This window comes from Neophocaena asiaeorientalis, unplaced genomic scaffold (assembly GCF_003031525.2).
Source record: "Neophocaena asiaeorientalis asiaeorientalis breed wild unplaced genomic scaffold, Neophocaena_asiaeorientalis_V1.1 scaffold87, whole genome shotgun sequence".
Classification (NCBI taxonomy): domain Eukaryota; kingdom Metazoa; phylum Chordata; class Mammalia; order Artiodactyla; family Phocoenidae; genus Neophocaena; species Neophocaena asiaeorientalis.
The window spans coordinates 5091199-5117256 of NW_020175432.1; the positions used below are offsets into that span (position 1 = coordinate 5091199).

Sequence of the window (26058 nt, forward strand, 5' to 3'; positions counted from 1 at the left end):
ATTGGAGTGAGGCAAGTAAAAGCCAAAGAGAGCCCAGGATTGCCGACAACACCAGAAGCGAAGAGAAAAGCGTGGGGGCAGATTCTCCCCTAAAGTCTTCAGAGGCAGCACGGCCCTGCCAACATCTTGATCTCCGTTTGGACTTCTGGCCTCCAGAGCTGTGAGAGAATACACTTCTGTTGTTTTAAGCCACCCAGTTCGTGGTACTCTGTGACAGCAGCCCTAGCAAACGAATACAGCCCACACTGAGCTTATACCCTTAACACCATCTAAATGGAATCTGATTTTCCTAAAGAACCTGCGTTGTGATGGCAGATTCCATCCATGGCTCAATTTTTCCGAACAATGACTCAAGGTCCCTATTTCAACAGTCAGTTGATCAACTCTACATGGGACCGTTTTGTAACGTGTTTATCAAATGAGCTGACAGCACAGTAGAATCATCGTTACATAAAGATGCATTTACTAGGGTACAACATGAGGGCAAATGTGACACAGTTCCTGCCTGACTTTGAAACACATTATTATTATTATTTTACGTAAATAAATAAAGGTAAAGGCATTTCCTTGTCAGAACCCTGGAATTTCAGAGGTCTCTTTCAGGATTGTTTAGGAAGCCCCTGCTAGCATAGGGGCCCCTTCCTGTGGGGTTTTTGATCTATCAGGCAAGGGAGCTGGCTTTAGCTGGGTTTGGCTGGAGCAAACCTGTCCTGGGAGAACAAGCCACTGGCCTGTGTCTTGGATCCATCTACAAAGTTGAAAGTCACCTTCTTTCTTAACAGAGGTGCTATGGGACAGCGTTGGCACTTATTCAGTGTGACAGCTTTCAACTTCGGTTTATCATCTTCCTTTTATCACACATTTATCAAATGTCAGCCTTGAATCTGGGTTCTCCAAGTAGCAAGTTTTCTTATGTCAGCCGCAAATTCGAGCCCCGGGGTCTCCCACAGACAAACCCTCTGTGAATCTATCATGGCTTCCTGGATCATCCCCACTCCCCCCCGCGTTGGGAGCTGAACCGTGTCCCACAAATTCATATGTTGAAGTTCTAACCAACCCCCACCCTGCCCCCGGGATCTCAGAATGTGACTGTATTTGGAGAGAGGGCCTTTCAAGAGGGAATTAAATTAAAATGAGATCATTAGGGTGGGCCTTAATCCTCTATGACTGGCATCCTTATAAGAAGAGGAGATTAGGACACAGACACACATGGAGGAAAGACCACACACATGGAGGAAAGACCACGTGAAGATACAGAGGAAAACAACCATCTATGAACCAAGGAGAAAGGCCACACCAGAAACCAACCCTGCCAACACCTTGATCTTGGACTTCCAGCCTCCAGGACTATGAGAAAGTAAGTTTCTGTTTTGAAAAAATAAGTCACCCAGTCTGTGCTATTTTATTATGGTGACCCCAGTGAACTAATAACACTCTCCCCATTGCACGTGAAGCCCAGTTAAAAAACGCCTCCTTCACGAAGCTTTCTTTGCTTTTCCACCAGACAAATTCCTTCCTGCCTTGTATAGCTATTAGACTCCTTATAATTAGTCTCTGTTGCTTTTAAGTAACTTTAAACTTACCTAATTACTTTTCTGATTTCAAAAGTAATGCCTGTCACTAATCCATCCATTCCAGGAACAATGTCATGGAGAAAGTGAAAATCCTTTGCAATCCCTCCAATTTCCACATCTTTAAGTACCTCTCACACTTCTTTTTTTTTTTTTTTTTTTTTGTACGACAGGGAAGCCCTCACACTTCTTAATTTTGTTTTAAAAATGGGACCACACATTTTACATTTTGTTGTACAACTTGCTTTTTTTCACCAAAAAATATATTTCAGACATCTTTCCATGCCATAGCAACTCCATTCTTTTTCCTGGCAGCAGGGTATTCAATTGTATATAAATACTGTAATTTCTTTAACCATCTCCCTATTTGGGGGCACACGGGTTGTTTCTGGTTTTTACTTTTTTGAGTACCAGAAACAGTGCTGCTGAGAAGAGGTTGGTACATAGATCTTTTGCATATGTGAAGAAATGTTTTGAAGCAGAAATTCTAGGTCAAAGAATATAAACATCAATAATTAAATAATGCCAAACCATACATCACCAACACTGCAACCTACATTCCTCACAATGGCAAATGGCTATGCCCTTTTCTCCTCATCGTTGCCAACACTGGGTGGTATCACTTTTTCATCTTTTTTAGAAGGACTGATGAAAAATAATATCTCCCTGTTAATTAAGAACAGGTACCTAATCTTATCCATAGAGGAGATCTTGGGTACCCTATTTTTTTCAGTGCCTGACATTTAATAAATGTGGTATAGACAAAAAATATTTGCTTATCAAAATATAACAAAACAGATTAGAAAAATGGAAGCAACCTAAATGGGAAAAGATGTTGGACAGATGTAATGGATCAAATTCACAGAGCATTTATGGGGCATTCCAATTCCTGAATTTGCTGGAGGGAGAGAAACAGATGTATCCACAAGTGGAAATAGGACTTGTTCATTATTACGAGGAAAAGAGTGCTTTGGCTAGAAATTAAAAATGCAAATGAAAACAAGCTTTAAGGTATCATTACAAACCGACTTATCTGGGAAAGGAAATTAAACGGGTAATAGGCAATGGCCGGTGTGGGAGAATCTGTGAGTGTCTGAATACTTGGCAGGTTTGTTTATAAATGGGTTCAGTGTTCTTGAAACTCAGAATGGCTCTGTGAATAATGAGTTGAAAACCTGTTAATATCTTTGATCCTACAATTATCCCCAAGGAAATCCACCCAAAGGGTGGGGGGAGTCATTGTACGTAAATGTTCCCAGCAGTGCTCCTCGTAAGGGCAAAAATTGGAAACAACTCAAACACCATATAATAAAGCCACGCTGAGCAAACCATAGTGTAGCCACCCTCTGGAGTGTCAGACAGTGACGGAAATCATTTTGAAACTCAGCAGTAAGCTTATAAGCTAGGGGTGAATGAAAAAAGCAGAGTATGAAGTAGTTGGTTCCTGGGGATTAGAAACACGCGTATATTTTTATTTTTTGGCCGTGCCTCAAGGCTTGTGGGATCTTAGTTCCCCGACCGGAGATCGAACCCGTGCACCCTGCAGTGGAAGCGCCGAGTCCTAACCACTGCACCGCCAGGGAAGTCCCAGAAACACGCGTATATTTTGAATTCCCTCCTCCCTCCCTCCTTCTCTCATCCTTGCCTCTATGCTCCATATACCCCATCAGCCTTAATGCCTTCTCCCCTCAGAGTTTTGTCTTATTTCCCCTGCCTGGAAGCTCCCCCACCCACTCTTCATAACTGGAATTTTAATTTTATTTTATTTTTGCTGTACTTATGCAGCTTTCGGGATCTTCGTTCCTGCACCAAGGATTGAACCCGTACCCTGGGCAGTGAAAGCGCAGAGTTCTAACCACTGGACTGCCAGGGAATTCCCTTCATAATTGGAATTTTAAAAAACCCATTTCAAAAGATAGTAGAGTCTCCTTGGAAAAGATCGAAAGCAACACAGTCTCAATCAAGAGGGGTGAGAAGGAAAGAAGTCAATGTCCTCTCCCACCTCAAACGCTGCCCTTGGAGATAACCAACAGCAACAGCCTGAGCACAGCCTTCTCTCTGCTGTCACTGCCATGGTGAACTCCTACCCACCCTTCAGTTCTCATTGTCAGTGTCACCTCCTCTGAGAAGCCCTCCCTGACCACACTCTACTCTTCCAGAGCAGGCTGAGCACGGGGCATCTCCTCTGAAGTGCTGTTATCATTACGGGTTTATTTGTGTAATGACCTGTTTAATATCTATTTTCTGCCCTGGACGGCAAGATCCACATGGGTGGGGATTTGGTCTCTGTCTTGTTCACAGTTGGGCACCTAATAAATGTAGCCCCTCAATGAGAACTAATGAACAATAATATTATTCATAAATAATTAATGAATAATAATATCAGCCAATATCACGGGGACCTTATTCTCTGCCTCATGTTGTTCTAAATGCTCCATGTGGATTATTATTATTATTCTTTTGGCCGTGCCACGCGGCATGTGGGATCCTAGTTCCCCGACCGGGGATGGAACCTGTGCTCCCTGCAGTGGAAGCGCGGAGTCTTAACCACTGGACTGTCAGGGGGAGTCCCTATATGTAGATTATTTAGTTTTATTTCTCCTCCCAATAATATGAAAAGACATGCTCTGTTGTTATTCTCATAATCATGTCATCTGCCCCAGGACACAGGTGGGAAGAAGCAGAACCAAGACCCAGGTCTAGGCAGCCTGGTGCCCCAAGCTCTCACACTCCATCTCGAGGGCGATCAGTAGTAAACGACTGCCAGGCGGCAGCAGGAGGACTTACCCACGGAGGCAATATCGGCCAGCTGGTCCTCAGCTTCCTCGGGGTTGAGCAGGTCTGTCTTGCTTTTCTTTATGGTGGCTCTCCGCAGAGCTCCAACAATGGAAACATGGCAAGAGAAAAAGACGTTACCCTTTTTGCTACAAAAATGACATCGACTGAGTGTGTCCTTTGGGTGCTGGGCTCTACCGGGGACTTTCTATGTGTGGTTGGATTTTACCCGCGTGGTGGTCTGGTTTGGTGGAAAGTAAGAGCATTACACATTTCACAGATGTGGAGACAGAGGCTTAGGGAGGTTACATGACTTTGCCCAAGGGGTAAAGATGAGAACCAAGTCAAGTTCAGTCTGACTCGAAGTCTGGGCTCTCAGCTATCATTTTCCCTCTAGGAGCCCTGGGATTGGATATGTAGTGACTCCTATGACAACAGCCCACCCCTTAACCTTTAGCACACTTGCTAGGTGGGCTGGGACTGTGGAAGCCCTTCCTCAGTATTTAGGTTCTCCACCCCCAAGAGCTCGCCAGGGGACAGTGAGTACAGGCATATACTTCCAATAAAGTGATTTAGACACCCCCAAGGGTAGTCTCTTTCCCTCCCCACAAAATCCATTTTGTAACCTACTGGGATAGGGCCCCAGCTCCTTTCCTTCCTTTTCACTCCTGGTCTCTTCAATCCAAAGTCATTGCTCTGTCTAGACAACTTTCTAACATGTGAGACAACTGTCCTTAATAGTAAGCTGGATTCTTGGTGAAATTATTATTATTATTTTTTTGCAGTACGCGGGCCTCTCACTGTTGTGGCCTCTCCCGTTGCGGAGCAGAGGCTCCGGACGCGCAGGCTCAGCGGTCATGGCTCACGGGCCCAGCCGCTCCGTGGCATGTGGGATCTTCCCAGACCGGGGCACGAACCCGTGTCCCCTGCATCGGCAGGCGGACTCTCAACCACTGCGCCACCAGGGAAGCCCTGAAATTATTATTATCTTTTTTTAAATTTAATTCATTTTATTTTTGGCTGTGCTGTGTGGCTTGCGGGATCCTAGTTCCCCAACCACGGATTGAACCCGGGCCACTGCAGTGAAAGCACCAAGTCCTAACCACTGGACTGCCAGGGAACTCCCATTGGTGAAATTATTATTATTTATTTTACTTAGTGAACACAAGTGGGGCTGACCCCGAGCCAGACGCTGTCCTATGCATTCTATTTGCAATAATTAATAGAATCCTCATAAACAATCAACTAAGGTAGGTATGATTATTATCACGCCCATTTGACAGATGGGGAAAATGGAGGCACAAAGCAGAAGTAGCTGGGCACATGGTCAAAGCAGAAAGGGCAGGCAAGAAAGGGAAACCCCGTGTTAAGGTCCTGAAATTCCTCGAGGAAGCAGATTCCCACCGTTCCCGTTATCTTCCTGAGCCTGACCTGGTCTTGTGTTTGTTCTTGGCATACCTGGGCCCTGAACATCCATTCCCTGGAAGCCCCTCAGAATGGAGTAGCCTGTCCCCCCAGCCTCGGCTCCTCCTGTGTCCTCTGGGACCCACCCCCACCCCTGGAGCCAGGTTCAGAGCAGTTACCATCAAAGGGATGCCTCTGCTCCCCGTCGGTCTCATCCTCGGCGAGGATCACCTCTTCTGAAGAGGAAGAGCACATAGTTAAGCTCCAGCGTCTGGAGGACTCTCCTGGGGATGGGTTCCCTTGGACCAGGAAGGAGAAGGGTCCTCCTGGCCACTCTACTCTCCCCTTGCTGAGTGACAACTCAATCAGCCAGAAATGTGCTGCCCACTTGCTTCTGACTCCCAGCCCCACTTCAACGATGGTCCTAAAGCCAACATCATCCCTACCTCCCACTGCTCTTCTTAGGTTGACTTAGCTTGGATTACCTTAGAGACTCCTCAAACAGCCTTATGAGGTAGGTGCTCTCATTATCTCTGTTTAACAGGCAGGGAAACTGAGGCACAGGGAGGTGAGCTGCATGGCTAGGAGGTGGCAGAGTTGGGATCTAACCCAATGTCTGATTTTAAAGCTCTTAAGTGTTATGTATGTCCTATCCTGGCTTCACCCCGCTGGATTCTTGTTGCTAAAAACTGGAACTAGCAGTCCAGATCTTCTTTCTCCTCCCATCATGACCCTTCCCTCATCCATCTCCAAACTGCATGCATGACTCTCTGTGTGCTCCGTGGCCTGGGATTTCAATTCCTGAGCCCCAGGATGAAAGGGCCTCACCTGCTTTCGAGATCCACTCCATGTACCCATTGAGTTCTCGTTCAATCTGTTGCTGCCGCCTCAGCTTCAAAAAAGCCCGCCGGTTCTCTACCCGCTCCCTTTCTTTGGCAAACTCCCTGAAGAAGCACAGAAGAGTCAGGTCTGGCTGTTTTAGAAATTTTAGGGAGTCTGTGTGTGTGTATGTTTGGGGATTCAGAATCCCTGGAGGGCAGTGCATTTCAACAAGAGGAATCAGGTCTTCTGATAGAAGATCAGAATATTACAGGAGTGGGTATTTCTGCCAGCTTCCCACATTTCCCAACAACTGCACCCAGTTAGAGAAAAAACAAAACAAAACCATAAACCATGCCATGCCAACCACTGCTGGCTGCATACCCCATTCTCATTCTCTGTACTCCTGGCTAAAGAATAGTTTCATCCCTCTCTTAAATTACGTTAATGACACATGAGCTGAAGATTTCTGCAGCAGCCTCACTTCTGTGATATAGGACTTTTCCAGTTTCCCTTCTTCCTCTTCTGGTTTGGAATGTGAGATGGCTATCTTGTGAGCATGAAGCAGCTATCCTGAGACCATGAAGCATCCATGAGATTGGAAGTCTCCAAAAGGATGTCAGAGTGGAAAGCTAGAAGACGCTGGGGTCCATCATGGCACCATGGAGCCACCAAACCAGTCCCCAGACTTCTTGTAGTGAGAAAAATGAAACTCACTTATGGTTAAGCCAGAAAAACAACCTTGGGGGTAGGGGACAATGTGTGTCATGAAAATGCGTGGTTGATTGTATGCTACGATTTTATATTTGGAAAATAGGGGAGGGGGGAACCCAACCTATTGTTTCTTTAAAAAAATATAAATTATAGAAATTAAAGCTCTATAGACTTTTCTTGTGTTTTGGGTTGTGGGCCTGAAAATTTTGAGAAAACCTTCCAAGTGAGAGGTCTAAATTACAAAGAGGCTTCCCACCCCCTGGGTGGAGGTAGCTCAGTGCCAGCAGCACAGCTTGGTGAGTGAAGGCTGGGCTGGATTTCACCTCCCATGAGTCCCTTCACTGGGTGCCTCCAGCAGTGCACAACTTATGCACCTGTACATGGCTTGCTGATAACTGTCTAATAACCCAAAGCAATAGAAGAGGCCTATTCTCTGCCTGGAGAATGATGGCCTCTTCCTGGGAAAAAGATGGTGAAGGGGAGTGGGATGGGGGGAATAGCAGAGACTTACCCAGACAGCACACCCAGCACGAGGTTCAGCATAAAAAAGGAGCCGATGATGATGAGGGGGATGAAGTACAACCAGTTCCAAGTGTTCCCTGAGGCATCGTTGCTCTATGGGGGGGGGGTGAGGAAGGAAAGCAGGTGAGCACTGAGTGGGACTCAGGTATGACCTGACAGGTGAAGGAAGGGGGAACTCTTGTTCTCCTGGGACTCTGTCCTCGAATGCCCTTGGCCTGTGGAGTCCTAGAGCTCTGGTAGCCCAGAGAGGGAGAGAGAGCACAGGATCAACCAGTGGGGGAGACTCCAGAGGTACCACTAGAAGGACAAAGCCCCCTCCTAATCATGTAGTCCTCACAGGACCAGAAACCAGCATGAAACTCAGGAGGACTCCACAGATCAAACTCCAGGAGGAGAAGGTAAAAAAGCTCATTGAAATGTAGAAATGAACCCCCAGTTCCCTCCCTTCTCCCCCAAACAGTCATGATGGCAGGGTCTGATAATCAGGTTAAATCACCAAGCCAGATGGCAGGGCCGTGAACCTTTTCCTTAAGTGTCTCCCTCCTCTATTGCCTGCAGCCTCAATGTCAACCACAGAAAAATTCCCAGAAATGCCCAGATCAATTTTCAGGGGACGAAGTCCACAAATAGAACATTCTTCTCTGGGAGAACAGAACACTGTGCCAATAAGTGAGAGGAGGGGAAGAAAATCAAGAATAGAGAAAGAAAGAAAGAAAAAAAAAAACCCCAGCACTTAAAAAGTACTTATTTGTGCTAGACACTCCTCTAAGCATATTACCTACATTGGCTTATTTACTCGTTTAATTCCCATGATGTCCCTGTGTTATTGTCATGCACTGAGGAAACAGGCCCAGAAAGACAAAATTACCAGCATGAGGTCACAGAGCTAGACAGTGGTGGACATGGGATTTGAACCAGGTGGCCAGGACCCAGAGCCTGTGGACTTAATCTCTGTGCTGGGGAAGGCTTCTGGTGGTTCATCAGCTCTATGGCATCTGCAGAATGTGGGGGGGTGGGGGTGGGGGGCCCAAATGTGGCTTTAAAAGCTCACCTTTAAAAGCACTTTCAGTGCTACTGCTGCCCTGCAGAAAGGCTAAAATGAGAACGACTGACACTGGTGCTGTGAATCTGTGGAGGAACTGGAACTGTCGCATGCTGCCAATGGGAGGGTAACATGGTGTATGAGTTTCTTGTGGCTGCTGTAATAAAGAACCACCAAGTGGGTGGCTTAAAACAACAGAAATTTATTGGTTCACACTTCTGGAGGCTAGAAATCCAAGATCAGGGTAGCAGCAGTGTTGGTTCCTTCCGGAGGCTCTGAGGGAGAATATGTCTCTCCCCTGGTATCTGGGGGTTTGCTGACAATCTTTGGTGGTTCTTTGGCTTGTAGATGCATCACCCTGATTTCTGCCTTCATCAACACATGACTTTCTTCCTGAGTGCATGTCTTTCTCTGTGTCCAAATTTCCCCTTTCTATAGGGACACCAGTCATATTGGATTAGGGCCCATCCTAATGACCTTATCTTAACTAATTACTCCTGCAATGATCCCATTTCCAAATAAAGTCACATTCTGAGGTACTAGGAGTTAGGGCTTCAACATGTGCATTTTGGAAGGGACACAATTCAATCCATAATACATGGTACAACCACTTTGAAAAATGGGTTGGGAATTTCTACTAAAATTAAATCACGCACCTTCACTATGTCATGAGCATTACATTCCGGGGATGTTATCCAACAGAAATGTGAACCTGTGTATGCCAAAGACACATGCAAGAATGTTCATAGTGGTGATCTTCATAACAGTTCCAAACTGGAAACAAACTGAACCCTTCTCAACAGGAGTGAAGATAAATGGAATATTGCGCAATGAATGACTGCCATCCACCACATGAAACTTTACAGACTTGGCATCAAGCAAAAGAAGCCAGACAGAAAAGAGCATATATGTAAGACTCCATTCATGCAAAATACAAAAAACAGGCAAAAGAGTTGATGATGTTTCAGGTCCAGATGGAGTATCCTTTGGGGAGGGTAGTGACTCTGGAGGGAACACGAGGGGGACCTTCTGGGGCTGAGAAGGTTCTGTTTCCTAATCGATCTGGGTGCTGGTTACACATGTGTGTTCAGTTTGTAAAAATTCATCAAATGTGATCTGTGAAGTGTCCTATATGTGTATTTTACTTGAACCAAGAAAAAGTTTTTCATTTTTTTTTTAAAGAAAGTCAATTTTACCTTAAAAAGCAAGGAAATTCTGACACATGCTACAACATGGATGAACCTTGAGGACATTATGCTACATGAAATAAGCCAGACACAAAAGGACGAAAACCTGTATGATTCCACTTATATGAGGTTCCCAGAGTTGTCAAGTTCACAGAGACAGAAAGTAGAATGGTGGGCAGGGGCTGGGGGAGGGGGACGGAGGGTTAGTGTTGAACGGGGACAGAGTTACAGTTTTGCAAGATGAAAAAGTTCTGGAGATGGATGGTGGTGACAGTTGCACAACAAAGTGAATGCACTTAATGCCAATGAGCTGGACAGCTAAAAATGGTTTAGACGGTAAATGTTAGGTTATGCTTATTTTACCACAATAATTAAAAAAAAAAAAGAAAACAAACCAACCAAAAAAGCCAACTTCCGTGATGGACACAGACAGGTTCAGGGGACAATGAATATGCCAGTCCCCTGCTCACACCCTTGTTCTAACAGAGTTCCAATGCTTTGCTTCTTGGAGGTTCTGGAAGAAAAAAAAGGGTCAGCAGAACAGGGGTGGACAGAAGGCAGGACTGGCTTTGTGCTTTCCCCTCTGATGATGTTGCTGTGGCTGAGGCCTTTTCGTTACCATTTCTCAGGGCTAACTAGAGCCCAGGGAGAGAAAGCCTGCACCGGCCAACAGAAGAAAAAAGTCTGGCTATCTCGGGAAGCAGGTTTGGGATGGAGACGGAGCAGTGGGTGGGTGGGGGAAGAGGGGCAGGACTGGCTGGGAGAAGTGGCTGAGGCCCTTGGTACCAAGGCAGCCCCTCCACCCCAGGATCTGCCCACACCCCAGCTCCCTGATATGCTTAGAACAACCTGGCCCCATAACGCTGCCCGGCATAAAAGACACTCACAGTGCCAGGTCCTCAGCCTACTTGAGCTCATTTAATCCTCTCACAAAAGGTGGTATGTAATCCTCCCCATCTTCCCAGGGGAGGAAACTAAGGCACATAGAGGTAAAGTCCCATGCCCAAGGTCCCTGTCGTGGGCTGCATTGTATCCCCCCTAAAAGATATGTCGAGGGACTTCGCTGGAGGTCCAGTGGTTAAGACTCCATGCTCTCAATGCAGGGGGCACAGATTCAATCCCTGGTCAGGGAACTATGATCCCACATGCTGCATGGCACGCCCCACCCCCCCAAAAAAAGATATGTTGAAATCCTAACCTCCAGTACCTTTCAATGTGACCCTATTTGGAAACAGGGTCTTTGCAGCTGCCATCAAGTTAAGAAGAAGTCACGATCGTGGGCCCTAGTCCACTATGACTGGTGTCCTTTTAAGAAGAAGAAATAACAGGTGAAGACAGGGACCCACAGGGGAGAGGACAGCCATGTGACAATGGAGGCAGAGATTGGAGGGACACAGCTGCAAGTCAAGGAGTGCTGAGGGCTGACAGTCACCACCAGAAGTCAGGAAGAGGCAAGAAAGAATTCTACCCAGAGTCTCAGAGGGAGTATAACCCTGCTGACACCTTGATTTGGGACTCTGACCTCTAGAACTGTGAGAGAATACATTTTTGTTGTTTTAAGCCATCCAGTTGTGGTACTTGGTGATGTCCGCCACAGACAAAGAACACAGTAACTGAGCTACTAAATGGCAGAGGTGCCACCTCCCGACCCCATCACTTCCAGGCCCTGCTCTCCTGTCATTCTCCCCCTGGATCACTCCAGCCACATGGCCTTCCTATAGCTCCTCAAACGCACCAAGCACAGTCCCACCTCAGGGCCTTTGCACCTACTGCTTCCTCTGCCTGGAATGCTCTTCCCCCAATTTCCTACATGGCTCCCTCACCTCCTTCAGATCTCTGCTCAAAGGCCACTTTCTCGGGCAGGGTTTCCCTGATGGCCTCTTACAGTTGCACCTTCATTTCTAATCTCATTTCCTGCTCTATTCTTCCCTTAGTGCATCTCCTCCTCTATACTTATTTCTCCTGCTCATTGTCTGTCTCCCCACTGTCAATTCCATATGGAGCAGGGACATTGTGTTTTTTTCCCACTGCTATATTCCCTATCACAATGCCAGACACGCATGCAGTGTCCAATAAATGTTTGTTGAATGACTGAATGAGAGGTGGCTCCCCACACAGCCCACATCCTCCACCCCAAGCTGTGCTCCCTTCTCCCTCCTCTCTCCTTCTTCCTCCCTTGTCTTGATTTTCCCTCCCTGGGGACTGGTTCTGCTTCCTGATTTTAGAGATGCTTGTTCTCTTTCCAATCTAGCCCAAATGACTCAGTTCCATGCTGTGGATCCAACAACTCACAGAGAAGAAGCTGGCAGAGGGTTGGGTGCAGTTTTTGATCAGTAGGTGGGCTTCCTGGGGTTTGCCCAGGAGAAAAATGAGAAATATATTTCCCAAGCCGAAAGACTGGAGCTTCCTTGGCCGTTCTGTGATAGCACAGAATGTGGGGGACATCAACCTCCCATCCCGGGTCTTACATCCTTTGGCAGTTCAGGTTAGGCGTGGGTGTGCTCATGAGTCTGGATGTGGGGAGGAGGGAAACTGCTTGCTTGTCAAAGTCACTAACACCAGAAAGATACACTTGCAAGATCACCTTGTCTTTCTTCCCAAGGCTCAAAGAGTTCCACTGCCTGCAACAATATTCTTCATTAGTGCTGTCACTAAATATTTCCTGAGATACGGCAAGATGGCCCGTCCCTGTCTCCCTGTGGTTGGCTGAGGGTCATATGATGAGTGCTGGCCAATGAGGAGTGAGTGGAAATACCTAAGTCACTTTTGGACCAGAGCACTGAACTGCCAGTGTGGGACCCTCCAGGGCTTTCTTTCCTTTTGGAATACCAACTGGTAATGTTCTAGGTGCTGGTTGCTCCATTAGCTAGGTCCCAAGTGACTCTGCTGAGTATAGCTCCCTTCTTCCTCACTGCCAACCTTCACTGGACATGTAGCATGAACCAGAAAAGACATTTGTTGTGAAAATCACAGTGACGTTGGAGAATGTTTGTTACCGCAGCGTAACCTAGATTTCCTGATTGATACACCCAGATATTTCCTTGGTTCACTCCTTTATCTCCTTTAGATTTCTCTCAAATATCACTTTCTCACTGACTTTTATATGGCTCTCAGGAGGCAGATGGGGGAAAAGAATGTTTCCTGTATATCTGACAGAGAAATTAAGGTTCAAGATTACAATGAGCTGGTTGTCCCCTGAGCCTCTGTTTGGAGACAGTTTCTTCTACATCTTGACTTGGTTAATTCCCTCTCGTCACTCAGCCTTTCATTCTACTGTGCCCCCTCTCAGAGAAGCCTTCCAGCCAAAAGGGCTTGCCCCTCCTCACAGCACAGACAGAACTCTCATTCACTTCCAAGCAGGTTTTGCTTTCTGAATCATTTTGTCAATATATGCATTTGCATTTGAAGTCCCTGTGGGCGGATTGTTTAAATAATAACAATGACAGGGAAATGTATTTATCCCAAGTCCCAATGATCAGGCTGTTTCCCTGGGAAACGAAGAGGCAGGTGGGACAACAACGGTCACTTTAGTAGAGCCCGTTTGAGCTGACAACCAACACCCCTTGATTCCCAGAATCTCCAGTGCATGGGGAAACTGAGGCCGAGGGAGATGATTTGCCTGGCTCACACAGGGTGCGGATGGCACAGCTGGGGCTAGTCCCATCATTCTGGCTTGTATCCCTCAGATTTTTTTTTCTACCTCACTCCTTCACTGCACTTACATAGTATTTTCTGTTTATAACAATTGGCCCATGAGAGCCTTAAAGGAGAGGGAAAATACTGATTCACCCCCACACTGTTGGTACCTAGCGTGATGCCTGGCGCTTAGCAAGCATTCGATACTCATCAAACAAATGGCTGAGTCTCAGTAAAATCCTTAAGTGCCTTCTGTTTTATGGCTTATTTTCCTCTAATTTTTTTGAGCATGGTTCAGTCAGAAAAAGTATAGAAGATGTAAAAAAACAACAAACCTCGGCTCAAGAGAACACCCAGCTCCCCAGCATAAGGGATAAAAATGGGGTGGATTTGACTGTGAAACAGCCAAAGCCCCACAGTGGCCATGAGGGAGGTCGTATGTCTGTCCCAGTTTGTACCTGTTATTAAATCACGCAACGCCTGTTAATTATTTTTTGAGTTCTCCTTTCCCCATTCACTCTCAAAATTATCCTGGTTTGGGCAGCGAATTATATGGTCTTTCTGCCTCTGAGGTCTCCTGTCACCTCCCCTGGCCTCTTCAGCTCCCTTGTTCACCCTCACTCCCTCACTTCCAGCCACATGGGCTCCTCACAAATGCCAGAACCACTCCTGCCTTAGGGTCTTTGCACTGGCTGTCCTATCCACCTGGGTCTCTCTTGCCTGACATACCTACATGGCTCTCCCTCACCTCTTTCAGGTCTTATTAGAAGAACGTCAACCTCTCACCTTGAGGATCCACAGCCCCTCTACTGCTTTATTTTTCACCTGAGCTTTCATCACCCTCTTACACGGGAGTTGACAAACCACCACCCACACATGCCACCTGTTTCTGTAAATTAAGGCTGGTCGGCACACAGCCATGCCCATTCATTATGTATATTCCCTGTGGATGCTTTTGTGCTACGAAAGCAGATTGAGTAGTTGTGACAGAGACTGCATGGCCCACAAAGCCTAAAATATTTAAGATTCTGCCATATATATAAAATTTTCTTAATTATCTTGTCGGCTGCCTGCTTCTCCCACCAAAACGTCAACTCCCCCCAAACAGGGATTTTTTGTCTCTTCCATTTGCTGCATATCCTTGGTGCCTAGAACGTTGCCTTCATGCAGTACACATTCAATGAATGTTAGTTGAATGAATGTGTGATCTAAACTCCCCCAGATCTGATGCTTTGATGTTGGCCAAAATAAACATCTATGAATTATACACGGGCTTAGGTCAAAGATCAGTTTCAACCGTTAGTGACCATTTGTCAAGGGACTTGCATTTATAATCATCAACTAAGCACAGTTTTACCATTTTCTTAATTGCCATTAAGTGAGGAATAGAAATAGAGAGTAAGAGAAACACACAGAGAAAAGCACAGAGAGGTGGGGGAGAGAGAGGAATAAAGAGGCGAAGAAAGGAAAGGAGGAGAGAGAAAGAGAGAGAGACAGGAAGAAACACAGAGAGACAGAGAGACCAAGAATTAAGAGAGACAAAGACAGAGAGGGGAAAAAAACAGAGAAGGTGAGAATCATAGAGAGAGGGAGGGAGTGTAACAGTTAGTGCCCAGTGCTGGGTTCAAATCCTGACTTCATTACCCTTGACTAGGGGATCTTGGCAGGTCACTGCATCCCTGTGAGCCTCAGTTTCCTCATCTGGAAGATGGACCTAAAAATATTTCCCCTCATGAGGTTGTTTTATGGATCAGTTGATGACACAAGGAAGATGGTAGGGATGCAGCAGGCTCTCAGGGAATGGTGTACAGGTCCTGCCAGGGCCCCAGACTCTTCCTCTCCCCACCCTGGTAGCAACTAAGAGAGGGCAAGTCCCATCGCCCACACTGCACCCACAGGCTGTTTTAGCTCATTCAGTGAGAAGCATGTTGGGAATGTCCTCTGTGTGGGGTGGAGGTGATTTCTGATTTTTTTTTGTTTTTGAGTCACGCATGCACATATGGTGAGGGGGTCCTTGTGAAATAAGGCTGCCTGTTGCTCAAGCAACACACAGAGCCACCAACTTTTGTCTCCAGCAAATGGCTCCAGTGCAGCCCTCCTGGGCTTCCCCATGCCGCCCCCTTGAGCTCAGAGAGCCAGTCCTCCATCCTGTTTGCCATGGGAGGTAGCAAATAGCAGATTCTGAGGGAACTGGTGTTGAGTCAGAGCTGGATTCCAACCTTAACTCCCTGTGTGTGGCCTTGGCCCTCAGTTTCCTCATCTGTAAAATGGGACTATTTAAGGTTCTACCTTAGAAGGTTACCATCAAGGAGTCACAGGCTGGTGCACAGAGAAACACCCAGAATAGTGCGGTACAGAGGAAATAGCTGATAGCCCATTAGGATTCCAGAAGGCTGCCCAGATCCAACGTGGGCCCCAGGAAGGTCCAGGAATGGGCACAGGAGCCCTCTGGGTCCTTCAGAGGTCCAGGACAAGGGTAGAGCTCGGCTATGTTGACTGAGGTTCATTTTATGGCAGTTAGACATGACTCGGACCACACTTCTGGCAGAGAATTTCAATATACTTGCCTTTGTGGTCTTTGGGCTTGGATAAGCACTCATCCCACTACAAAATCATAATGTGGGCAGGTCCACCATGCCCAGGGATGCCTCAATGCCCCATCTTCAAGGATCCCTGGTCATCTAGAGCAGAGTTTCTCCACAGTGGCACTCTTGACATTTTGGATTGGGTAACTTGTGGTGGGGGCTGAGCCAGACACGGACAGCGAGAATTTCAGTTACTTGCTAACCTCCTCGGAGGGTTTTCCTAGCCAAGCAACCACAGAAATCACTGTGAGATTCCCTCAGGCTCAACTGGGGTGGGAATCCTTGGGGAGTCTGTGAATTTGCATGGGAAAAAGTTAATCCTTCACTTCCCCTAATTTCCACCAGAAAGTGGGGCATTTTCTTCCATCACGAGGGGAGGCAGCAAACTGCAACAGTGTGGGCAGAACCGGTGATGCCCCTCACCCACAGAAATCACATGTAGTTCACAGATATCCCACAAAATCTTTTAGCTTCAACACTCCCATGAAATTATGGGGGTCATCTGACTCATTGCCAGGTCCTGTTGGCAATGTGTTATAAACACTAAAACGACGTCACCAATCTGTTTTTAACAATATTTTTATAACAATTTCAGTACATTTGTCTTCCTTCACCATCTCCAGTCTTTAAATTTATTAGACTTTAAAAATCATTACACTGACAAAGGGGTCTGTGGCTCAACAAGGTTTAAAATTCTTTCAGGTGGATTCTCTTTGCTTCCAATCTTCCATCTTTCTGCCCCAGACTTGGTGAGAGTTTTAAGAAGTTCCTCCTTTGAAAATTAACTGCCCTCCTTCCCGCCCGCCCTTCCTCTCTCCCTCCCTCCTTTTCCCTCTCTCAACCCCCCACCTCTCTCCCCCTCTCCACCAATATCTATTTCTCTGGGTTCAGCTCAGAGCACAGGGAAGAGGAATGCAGAGCTTGCAGGCTGGTACTGCCATTTCCTGTCTGGCCACCTCCGGCAACTTTCTCAACCAGAGTCTTATTTGTAAAATGGGTGACAGTAATCTCTCCTTCACCAGTTATTTATAGACTTTATTTGGGTTTGCCCCCTTTTCAGGATCCCATGCAGGATCCACCATTTCATTTAGTCGTCACGCCTCTTTAGGCTCCTCTGGTCTGGGTCAGTTTCTCAGTCTTTCCTTGTTTGTCACGACCTTGACTGTCTTGAAGAGAACTGCTCAGGTATCCTGCAGAACGCCCTCCAATCTGGGTTCGTCTGATGTTTTGCCTACGATTATGGGGTTATGAGTCTTTGAGAAGAAAACCCCGGAGGTGAGGTTCCCTCCTCATCATATTAAATCAAAGATCCGATGATCACACATCCACTGGGATGTCAAAATTTGTAACTTGGTTAAGGTGGTGTCTTCTAGGTTTCTCCACTGTGAAATGATATATGTCCTTTCCTTATGCTATTCTTTAGAAGTGAGTCACTAAGTCCAGCCTATCCTCAAACTGGGGGTGGGGGAAAGATTAAACTCCATTCTTGGAGGGGGACTGTCTATATATATTAAATGGAATTCTTTTGTAGGGAAGATTTGTCTCTTCTTCACTTATTTTGTTTATTTAATAATAAAGCAATAAAATGACCATTTATTATTGTTATGTCAATCAATAAGTAACTTATATATTTTGACGTGGACTCTCTCTGGACAGGTAATATAAGATAAAAACACCCGGCATACAATGGGCACCCAGAAAATGCTCTTTTTCCTGTCCTTCCTCCCCATCTCCTGGTCTACAAGTAACCAAAAATCTTTTTCCTCCTAAACTCTTAGCAAGACAAGTTTAAATGCACTCCCTGATTATAAAAGTAAATTATGAAACTACTATACATAAAATAGATAAGCAACAAGGATTTACTGTATAGCACAGGGAATTGTATTCAATATTTTGTAATAACCTAAAATGGAATAAAATCTGCAAAAAAATAACTGAATTACTATGCTATACATCTGAAACTAATGCAATATTGTAAATCAACTATCCTTCAATTAAAAAAAAGAGGATAAAAGTAAATTGTGCTCATTGTAGAAAATTTTGACAATATAGAAAAGTATCAAGAAGATAAAGATTCCACAATCCCACTACCTAAAGGTCATCTTGGTACAGCGGACTCCAGCCTTTTTTCCTTATATTTTCAAAATTACACACTTGAGATTATAAGGTTCTACAGATTGAATTGTGTCCCTTCTCCAACCCAATTCATGTGTTGAAGCCCTAATCCCCGATGTAATGGCATTTGGAGATGGGGCTTTTGGGAGGTGATTAGGGTTACAGGAGGTCATGAGAGTGGGGCCCGCACGATGAGATTAGTGTCCTTGTAAAAGTCACTAATCCCAGAGAGCTTGCTCTCTCTCTCTCTGCCCTCACCATGTGAGGACACAGTGAGAAGGCAGCCGTCTGCAAGCCAGGAAGAGAGCCCTCACCAGAACCGGACCACGCTGACACCCTGATCTCAGACTTCCAGCCTCCAGAACTGTGAGAAAGTACATTTCTGCTGTCTAAGCTGCCCAGTCTATGGTGTTTTGTAATGTCAGCCAGAGGTGACTAAGACATAAGGCTTACCTCACCTTGATTCTTTTTTTAAAATCAGTTCCCCCCCCGACTTGTCATTATATGGTGAGCATTTCCCCACATCCTTAAATATTCTCCCAACAGATGATTTTTAATGACATGATACTCCATCATATGGAGGGACCATACGGTATTTAACCAGTTGCTTCCAGTTTTGTTCTATTTTTACAAATAACGCTGGGGTGCACATCCCGATATAAATCTTCGACGGGGTGCTGATTAGTTAAGGTTAGGCTTTTTCTAAAAGGCACTTTAACCAGGAAGCCAAGTGGGAAAGAAAAGAGACAAATTGAAAAGGGAAAAACCTGGATGGGGCCCCAGCACACCGTGTAGGCGAGCTGCTGTTCCCTTTGCCAAGAACGCTCTTCCCCCAAACATCTGCCTGGCTCTCTCCATCTCTGTGGAAATGTCACCTCCTCTGGGGAGCCTTCCCTCATTGTCTGCCCTAAACTAGCCCCCACACCCCAACACCTGTCCTTTTATCCTGCTGTTGTCCTCGTAGGATGACACAGGTCATGTCACCACGTCCCACATTACGTATTTGCTTAACATCTATCTTCCACTTTCTGAGTAGCTTATTATTTATGTTTATTGGTCACATCTGTCTCCCCTACAAGGATGGGGATTTTTGTCTGTCTTCTTCATTGTGTTGTCCCTGATCACCTGATCATTTCCCGGCACACAGTAGGCACTCAATAAGTAATTATGGAATAAACAAATGGATTTCAATGATACCGAGAAAAGAAATGAGATGTTGGGATCATAAAGCACTGCCCACCCAGCTGGATGACATCCATCTGGCATCTGTGCCTGTGGATTCTAAGATGCTTGGATCAGGTGCTTCTGGACTCTTCCCATGGATCTCACCTGATAGCGGATGGTGAGGTCATGCTCATGGGCTTGGCTCTAGCACAAGCATAAAGGACAGATAGTCCAGACACTGTGCCTGCCTGTGGCTGGATGGAGCTAAGGGAGTCCTAGGGCAGGCCTGGCAAATGGCAGAGCACAAGGGCAGGACCCAAATGAGTCTGGAAAAGCAATAGCTCTGTCTTTGTCAGCAGAAACTCAAAGATGCCACTTAGCCCCTGCCCTTAGCAATGAGTTGTCCTAGTGGTTGTGTTTCAGGGTTGGGGGGAGGTTGCCTTAATTTAGGAAGCCCCAGACAAGGGTTCAGGTGCAAGCACTTCATTTGGGAGATGTTATGAATTGAATTATGTCCCCACCACCCCTGCCCCACCAAGATCTGTTGAAGTCCTAACTTCCAGGACCTCAGAATGTGACCTTATTTAGAAATGGGGTTGCTGCAGATGTAATTAGTTAAGATGACGTTGTACTGGAGTAGGGTGGGCCCTAAGCCAATACGACCAGTGTCCTTATAAGAATATGGCCATGTGAAGATGGGGTATTCCAGTGGACAACAGATACTCTATAAGCCAAAGAATGCCAAGCATTGCTGGCAGCCACCAGAAGCTGGAAGAGACAAGGAAGTATTCTCCCCGAGAGCCTTTGGAGGGAGCCTGGCCCTGCTGACACCTTCTGGCCTCCATACTGTGAGGTAATAAATGTCTGTTGTTTTAAGCCACCCGGTTTGTGGTAATTTATCACTGCTCTAGGCTCGCATCAGGCTCAAATTCCTGTTCCCTGGGTTTCCACCCAAAGCATGCCTGTGGGATGTAAGTGCATGGAAAATTCTAGAAGGCTACTCTGAGTTAGTGGCAGTTACCAGGGGGGTGAGAGTGGCAAATAAAGTGGGACCCAATGGCTCACTCCACTTCTTCAGGCGCTGCTGGAGTTTTCACACTGAAAAATTCATTTACATTTTTAAAAGGAGTGCCCTTTGGGGTAGAAAATTTGGCCTACAAATTTGGACCATGCACTGTTATAAATCTTCACATATATTCACCTCCCTCAGTCCTTGTGCCCTGTGAGGTAGGCCTGTGCTTCTCCTCATTTTGCACACATGGAAATGGAGGCACAGAGAGCCCAAGTGACTTGTCCAAGGTTGCACAGCAAGGAAGTGGTGGAGTCGGGAGGGGAACCCAAGCAGCCTGATGCCTGACTCTGTTCTCTCAACTGTTTCCCCCGAGTTTGCTTCCCCCAAGGTGATTCAGCTCTAAGCTTCCAGGGCAAATATCCCCTAAGATGATGGTGCTTACAACTGTAGAACCCTCTGGAAATTCGTGTCCCTGCTCACACTTCCTCATCCACCACTGAGCTCATCTCCATTGTCTTCCTATGAACCTCGGACCCTTTTTCTGGATGTCCAACCCCATGATATAACCTGTTTCCATGTTCAGACTTTACTTAGCTCCTGTTCTCCACCCCCACTCTCTGCCTAAGTTTCCTTACCTTCCTGTCTCCCAGTTCTGTTTCACTCCCAGGAGGGTTCATTTCCCTCTGATGCCTCCTCTTGCAACAGCCTTGTAAAGAAAAAAAACCTAGGGACTTCCCTGGTGGCGCAGTGGTTAAGAATCTGCCTGCCAGTGCAGGGGACACGGGTTTGAGCCCTGGTCCGGGAAGATCGCACGTGCTGCGGAACAACTAAGCCTGTGCGCCACAACTACTGAGCCTGTGCTCTAGAGCCCGTGAGCCACAACTACTGAAGCCCGCATGCCTAGAGCCCATGCTCTGCCATGTGGGAAGCCACCGCAATGAGAAGCCCACACACTGCAACGAAGAGTAGCTCCAGCTCGCCACAACTAGAGAAAGCCCGCGCACAGCAACGAAGACCCAATGCAGCCAAAAATAAATAAATAAATAGAATAAAAAAAAAAAAAGAAAAGAAAAAAACCTAGAGCCCAAGCAAGCTTTGGCCAATTGGGTGTAGCCTTTAGCCCAAGCTCTTTGCAGGTCAGGGCCAAGAAAGAGCCTGAGCATCTCAAATCTGCTGTCTGTTCCTAGAGATGCTATGCAGGATGGAAGGTGGGGGGCAGGTAGGAGTGTACATCTTTTCTGACCTGAACTTAACATTTTCAAGACCTAGGACAAGAGTACCAACCGAGGCCCATATATATGTGTAAATATTTAAAAGCTCCGAAATAAAATGTGCTGTATGTGTCTCCTTTACAAACACACCTTCATAAGCACTTGGAAGGTCAGTCTGGAATTTAGAATCTGGATGTCTGCACTGGATAATGGCGTGGGGACAGGCTTCCCTGCCCCTTGACCATGGCCTGCCACCTGGAGGCAGGGGAGGGGGTGCTCCACACACACATGCATGGACACACCACCTTGCATGCCCAAACTCCAGCCACATCTGTGCCAACAGCCACCCCAAGGACACCCTTGGCCCTCAGGGGATACAAGTGGGCGGTGTAGTCAGAGAACAGACCCATGGAAGAATCTCATTCAAGTCCATGGAATCTGGGCTTGGGGAGGGAATTCTAGGATCTAAGATGACTCAAAATGTGATCTAGAAAGTGGAGTGGTGGTGGCACTAGCTCCTGGTAGACATTTCCTGTCAGCCCCATAGGGAGGGGCATGGCTGGAGGAGGGCCAGTGAGGGCTCCAGTGCAGAGCCCCTTTGCATAGGTGCTCAAGGACACTTCTCTATCTCTCATCTATGTTGGTTTTTAACTTACACAACCTTTACATATTCAAAAATCTAGAATTATATTTGAAAACTTGTGCAATTAAAAATTATTCAGCATCTGTGTGCCCTCTAGATCTCCATCTCCCGAGGGCCCTTCTCTACTTAGAGTTCTGAGGACAACACTCCCATATCCTCAAAGGACTGAGCCTTAGGCCGGCTCTCCTGGGGGGCCGTGTTGAGTTGTCCTTCGGCTGCCTCCCCGGCTCAGGTTCCCTCCACTGCAGCCTCAGGAGTTGGCTGGTCCTGGCTCTCCACGACCCCTTGTCACTTACGTTGTAGAGGAGGTCAGTCCACCCTTCCATGGTGATGCACTGGAAAACAGTCAGCACTGCAAATAGGATGTTGTCGAACTGAGTGATCCCATTGTTGGGCCCTTCCCAGTAGGGCTGACATTTGGTCCCATTGGGGCAGGTGCGGGCAGGTTCCTCTGTCCCACACGGAGCTGGAGACTCACCCTGAATGTCATCTATGAAAGGGAAGGGGAGAAAAATCAGGGGAAAGGGCCAGCAAAACCAGCTCTGAGAAACAGGAGCCAGCGAAGATTCAATGCTGTTGAAGAAAAATGGCTATTGAGATGAATTTATCAGTCTTTTTCCAAAAAGCAAAGTGTTTGGCTTTGTTGACCTAGTCATTGTTTTTCATTTCATTAATTTCTTCTCTAAGCGTTGTTCCTTTTTTGTTCTTTTCCTCAACTTTTGGGATGAATTAATGTTCCTTAAGGCTATAAACTACTCTTTAAATGCAGCTTTAACTGCATCTCACAAATTCTGTCATGCATTAGTATTATCGTTCAAGTAAAATATTTAGCAATTTCCGTTATTATTTCTTCTTTGACTCATGGATAACCAGGAAGCACTAAAAATTTGTCATATATCTACAAAAATAGAATAATATAATGAATTCCCCTGTACCTATCATCAATTTCAACATTTATCAACTCAGGGCTAATCTTGTTTCATCCACATCCCCTCCCCATACTAAAATATTTTACCTTGCCACTAAAATATTCTTAAAGCAAATCTCAGACATCCTACCATTGCATCCACAAATAAGAAGCATGTCTCCTAATTTCCAAAAACTTTGATTTCCAGCTTAATTGTGCTGTGGTCAGAGGATATGTTTTGTATTGTTCTGCCCTTTGAAATCTGTCGACATGCACTTTAAGGTCCCCAATACAGTCAGTTTTGGTAACTGTGCTGTGTGCATTTTGAGGTGGTTGGGGGCAGTGTTCTCCAGACTTCCATTAGGACAAATTTGTCAATTGTGTTGTGTTATTCTTCTGTAGCCTAATTTTATTTTCTTGAGATGTATTGGGCTCAGGGAGCTGTTCTGGGGGAGTTAGGGGAGCACAGAATATCCCAGGCTTTTCCCCATTGGACCAGAGCCGCGGATATGAGGGGATTCTATCCAGTGAACGATACTTTTGAAGGTTTTCAGAGAGTGACACTGTCCGACAAAAAATCAAACAGCTGAGTGTGTAAACTCAAGCTCCCACTAAACAAAAATATATCTCAATGTGATATATTTATATATAGGCTATATATAGCCTACATACAGGCTTTGCAGCCCATTCTTAACCTCCACTTGGTAAGCAACAGAGTGAAATAAACCAACATAGAATGCATGAATCTTATTGGCCTTTGAAACTCCGGTTAAATAGAAACTCTAGGTCATGCAAAATGACATTTACCACCTCAGAAGGGACACCTACTATTCAAGAAGCGATGACACATCGGCCACTATTTTAAGTTGTGGGAAACCCCTTCCCCACTCAGGCCAGATTTGGTACAGGGGTTATTATTTAATGAATACAGATTGGAAGGCAAAATCTTTTAAACATAAGGCTCATGGCAAGGGGGAAAATTCCATGGGCTCCTGTAATGAATGAGAACCATTGTTTGTTGGGAAGGTCACCTCTGTCCAAAACCTTCTCCATTTCCACCTTGTGTCCAAGTCTGGCTCAATACCTATCCACCAATGTGCACCCCCCACTGAGGGCTGCTTCTAGAAAAGCAACCATCCAGAGAGTCTGAGGAATTTGATTATAAATATATTTTAAAATTAACCTGCTGCCTGGGTGTCTGTTTATATCTGTCTCTTACTCACATGCCTTATATTTTTAATTGCGAGCTTTTCAGTCATCCTCCCTAAATCAAGGCCTCCCACCCTCCGGTTGCCCCACCCACATCTGTCCCCTTAAAACCTCAATTCAGACTCAAGCCAGTCCTCTGTCCCCTTTGCTGGAGGGAGAGAGAGAGAGAGAGAGAAAACAACAACAACAACAGCAAGAAACCTAGGATCCAGGAATCCTGGTTTCTCTATCTTCGGCTGATTTTTCCGAGGGGCCCTGCCCTGTATCTCTCCCTCTAGCATTTCTGCCTGGGTGACGAGGCCAGGAGCAGAAATAGCTCTGCCTCAATTAACACCTTCTTCATCGGGGAAAGAAATAATTAGGACATCCCATATTGAGCAAACTTCACAAGCCCAGGAGAGAAGGAGACGGGAGGAGCAAGAAAAAGGAGGCAATAAAAGCATCTCAAATAAACCTTCCTTACTGGGTTTTGCTGCCCTCTGGGAGGTCTGGCGGAGAGGGCTCTGCTACCCAGGGGTCATCGGGAAGAGAAGGTGGATGGGAAACCACTCCCGGTCAGAATCTTCTTCCTAATAAGACAGGCCTGAAATCTCTTTCCCTTCCCAACGGGCTCCCCTTTGGGCTTTAACTGTCTCAATTCACGGTTTCTTTGACGCACGACTAGCGCTGTCATTCAGCCGGTCCACAGTGAGACGGCCCGTGGTCCAAATATTGAAATACAGGCTTCCCTCCTATTTGATTTCATTTGGTTCTTGGTCAGAGAGCAAGTAGCTAGGCTTGGATAGCAGGGGATTTAATCAAAGATGTATCTGGAAGCTGTTGGGTCGTTGAATGTGTGGATAGCATTGTACAACCACGTTGCCCCACTGCTGATTCAGAGATGAGCACCAGGGCTGTGCCTCCTGGCCCTCCTGGATTTTCTCCTGTGCCCACCCCGCTTTCTTGATCCAGCAGCTAAGGGGTTGACACTGGCATAGTGCCGGGAGCGGATGAGCCAAGATCCTGCTTGCGCTCTGGTTCTGACTGGCTGATGCCAAGACTCCCAGCGGGATGTCTTTATGGCACATTCAGGGGGAGACCAGGAGCCATCCTCGACTCTCTCCTCCAGGGTAAGAAGGCTTTAGAACTCAGCGTGCGTTAGGGTCTGGGGTCACTGCAAGGTAACTAGGCAGAGGCTGTGGGCACTGCGCCTATATTCTGCTGTCATTTGCCCCTACATGCTCCCACCGAAAACACCTTTGATACGTGCTCCAGCCCAGTGTCAGGGCAGCCAGCAGTGCCAGGGCCTTAATGCCCTCCCAGGGGGCAGTCCTTGCCAATGTCGGACAGAATTTGGTGGATAAGTAGCCAGCTCCCTCGCCCCATGTGTGGGATGGCTCTGAGTGTGACGTACGTTGTTTCCCCGAGGTGCCCAATGGAACTGAGGTCTGGTTGCCCAAGATGGTAACCTACTTGATAACACCCCCTTTACTAGATGTTTTCCCTTCCCTGTCTCACTTCTCCACGCCTCTGATGGTGCTTCCTGGGATCACTTCCCAAATA

The 26058-nt window shown here is 46.4% G+C and overlaps 1 protein-coding gene across 4 annotated transcripts in view; it reads right to left on the minus strand.

Moving 5' to 3' along the window:
* CACNA1A (calcium voltage-gated channel subunit alpha1 A) overlaps positions 1-26058 on the minus strand; it is a 234454-nt gene that overhangs the window by 95437 nt on the left and 112959 nt on the right. For all 4 annotated transcript variants that reach the window (XM_024767374.1, XM_024767375.1, XM_024767377.1 and 1 more), the window contains exons 6-10: positions 22697-22890; positions 7795-7898; positions 6579-6694; positions 5930-5986; positions 4359-4448 (exon numbers count right to left, since the gene is read on the minus strand). In XM_024767374.1, the coding sequence (XP_024623142.1) occupies positions 4359-4448; positions 5930-5986; positions 6579-6694; positions 7795-7898; positions 22697-22890 (561 nt within the window). The remainder of the gene's footprint in view (positions 1-4358; positions 4449-5929; positions 5987-6578; positions 6695-7794; positions 7899-22696; positions 22891-26058) is intronic.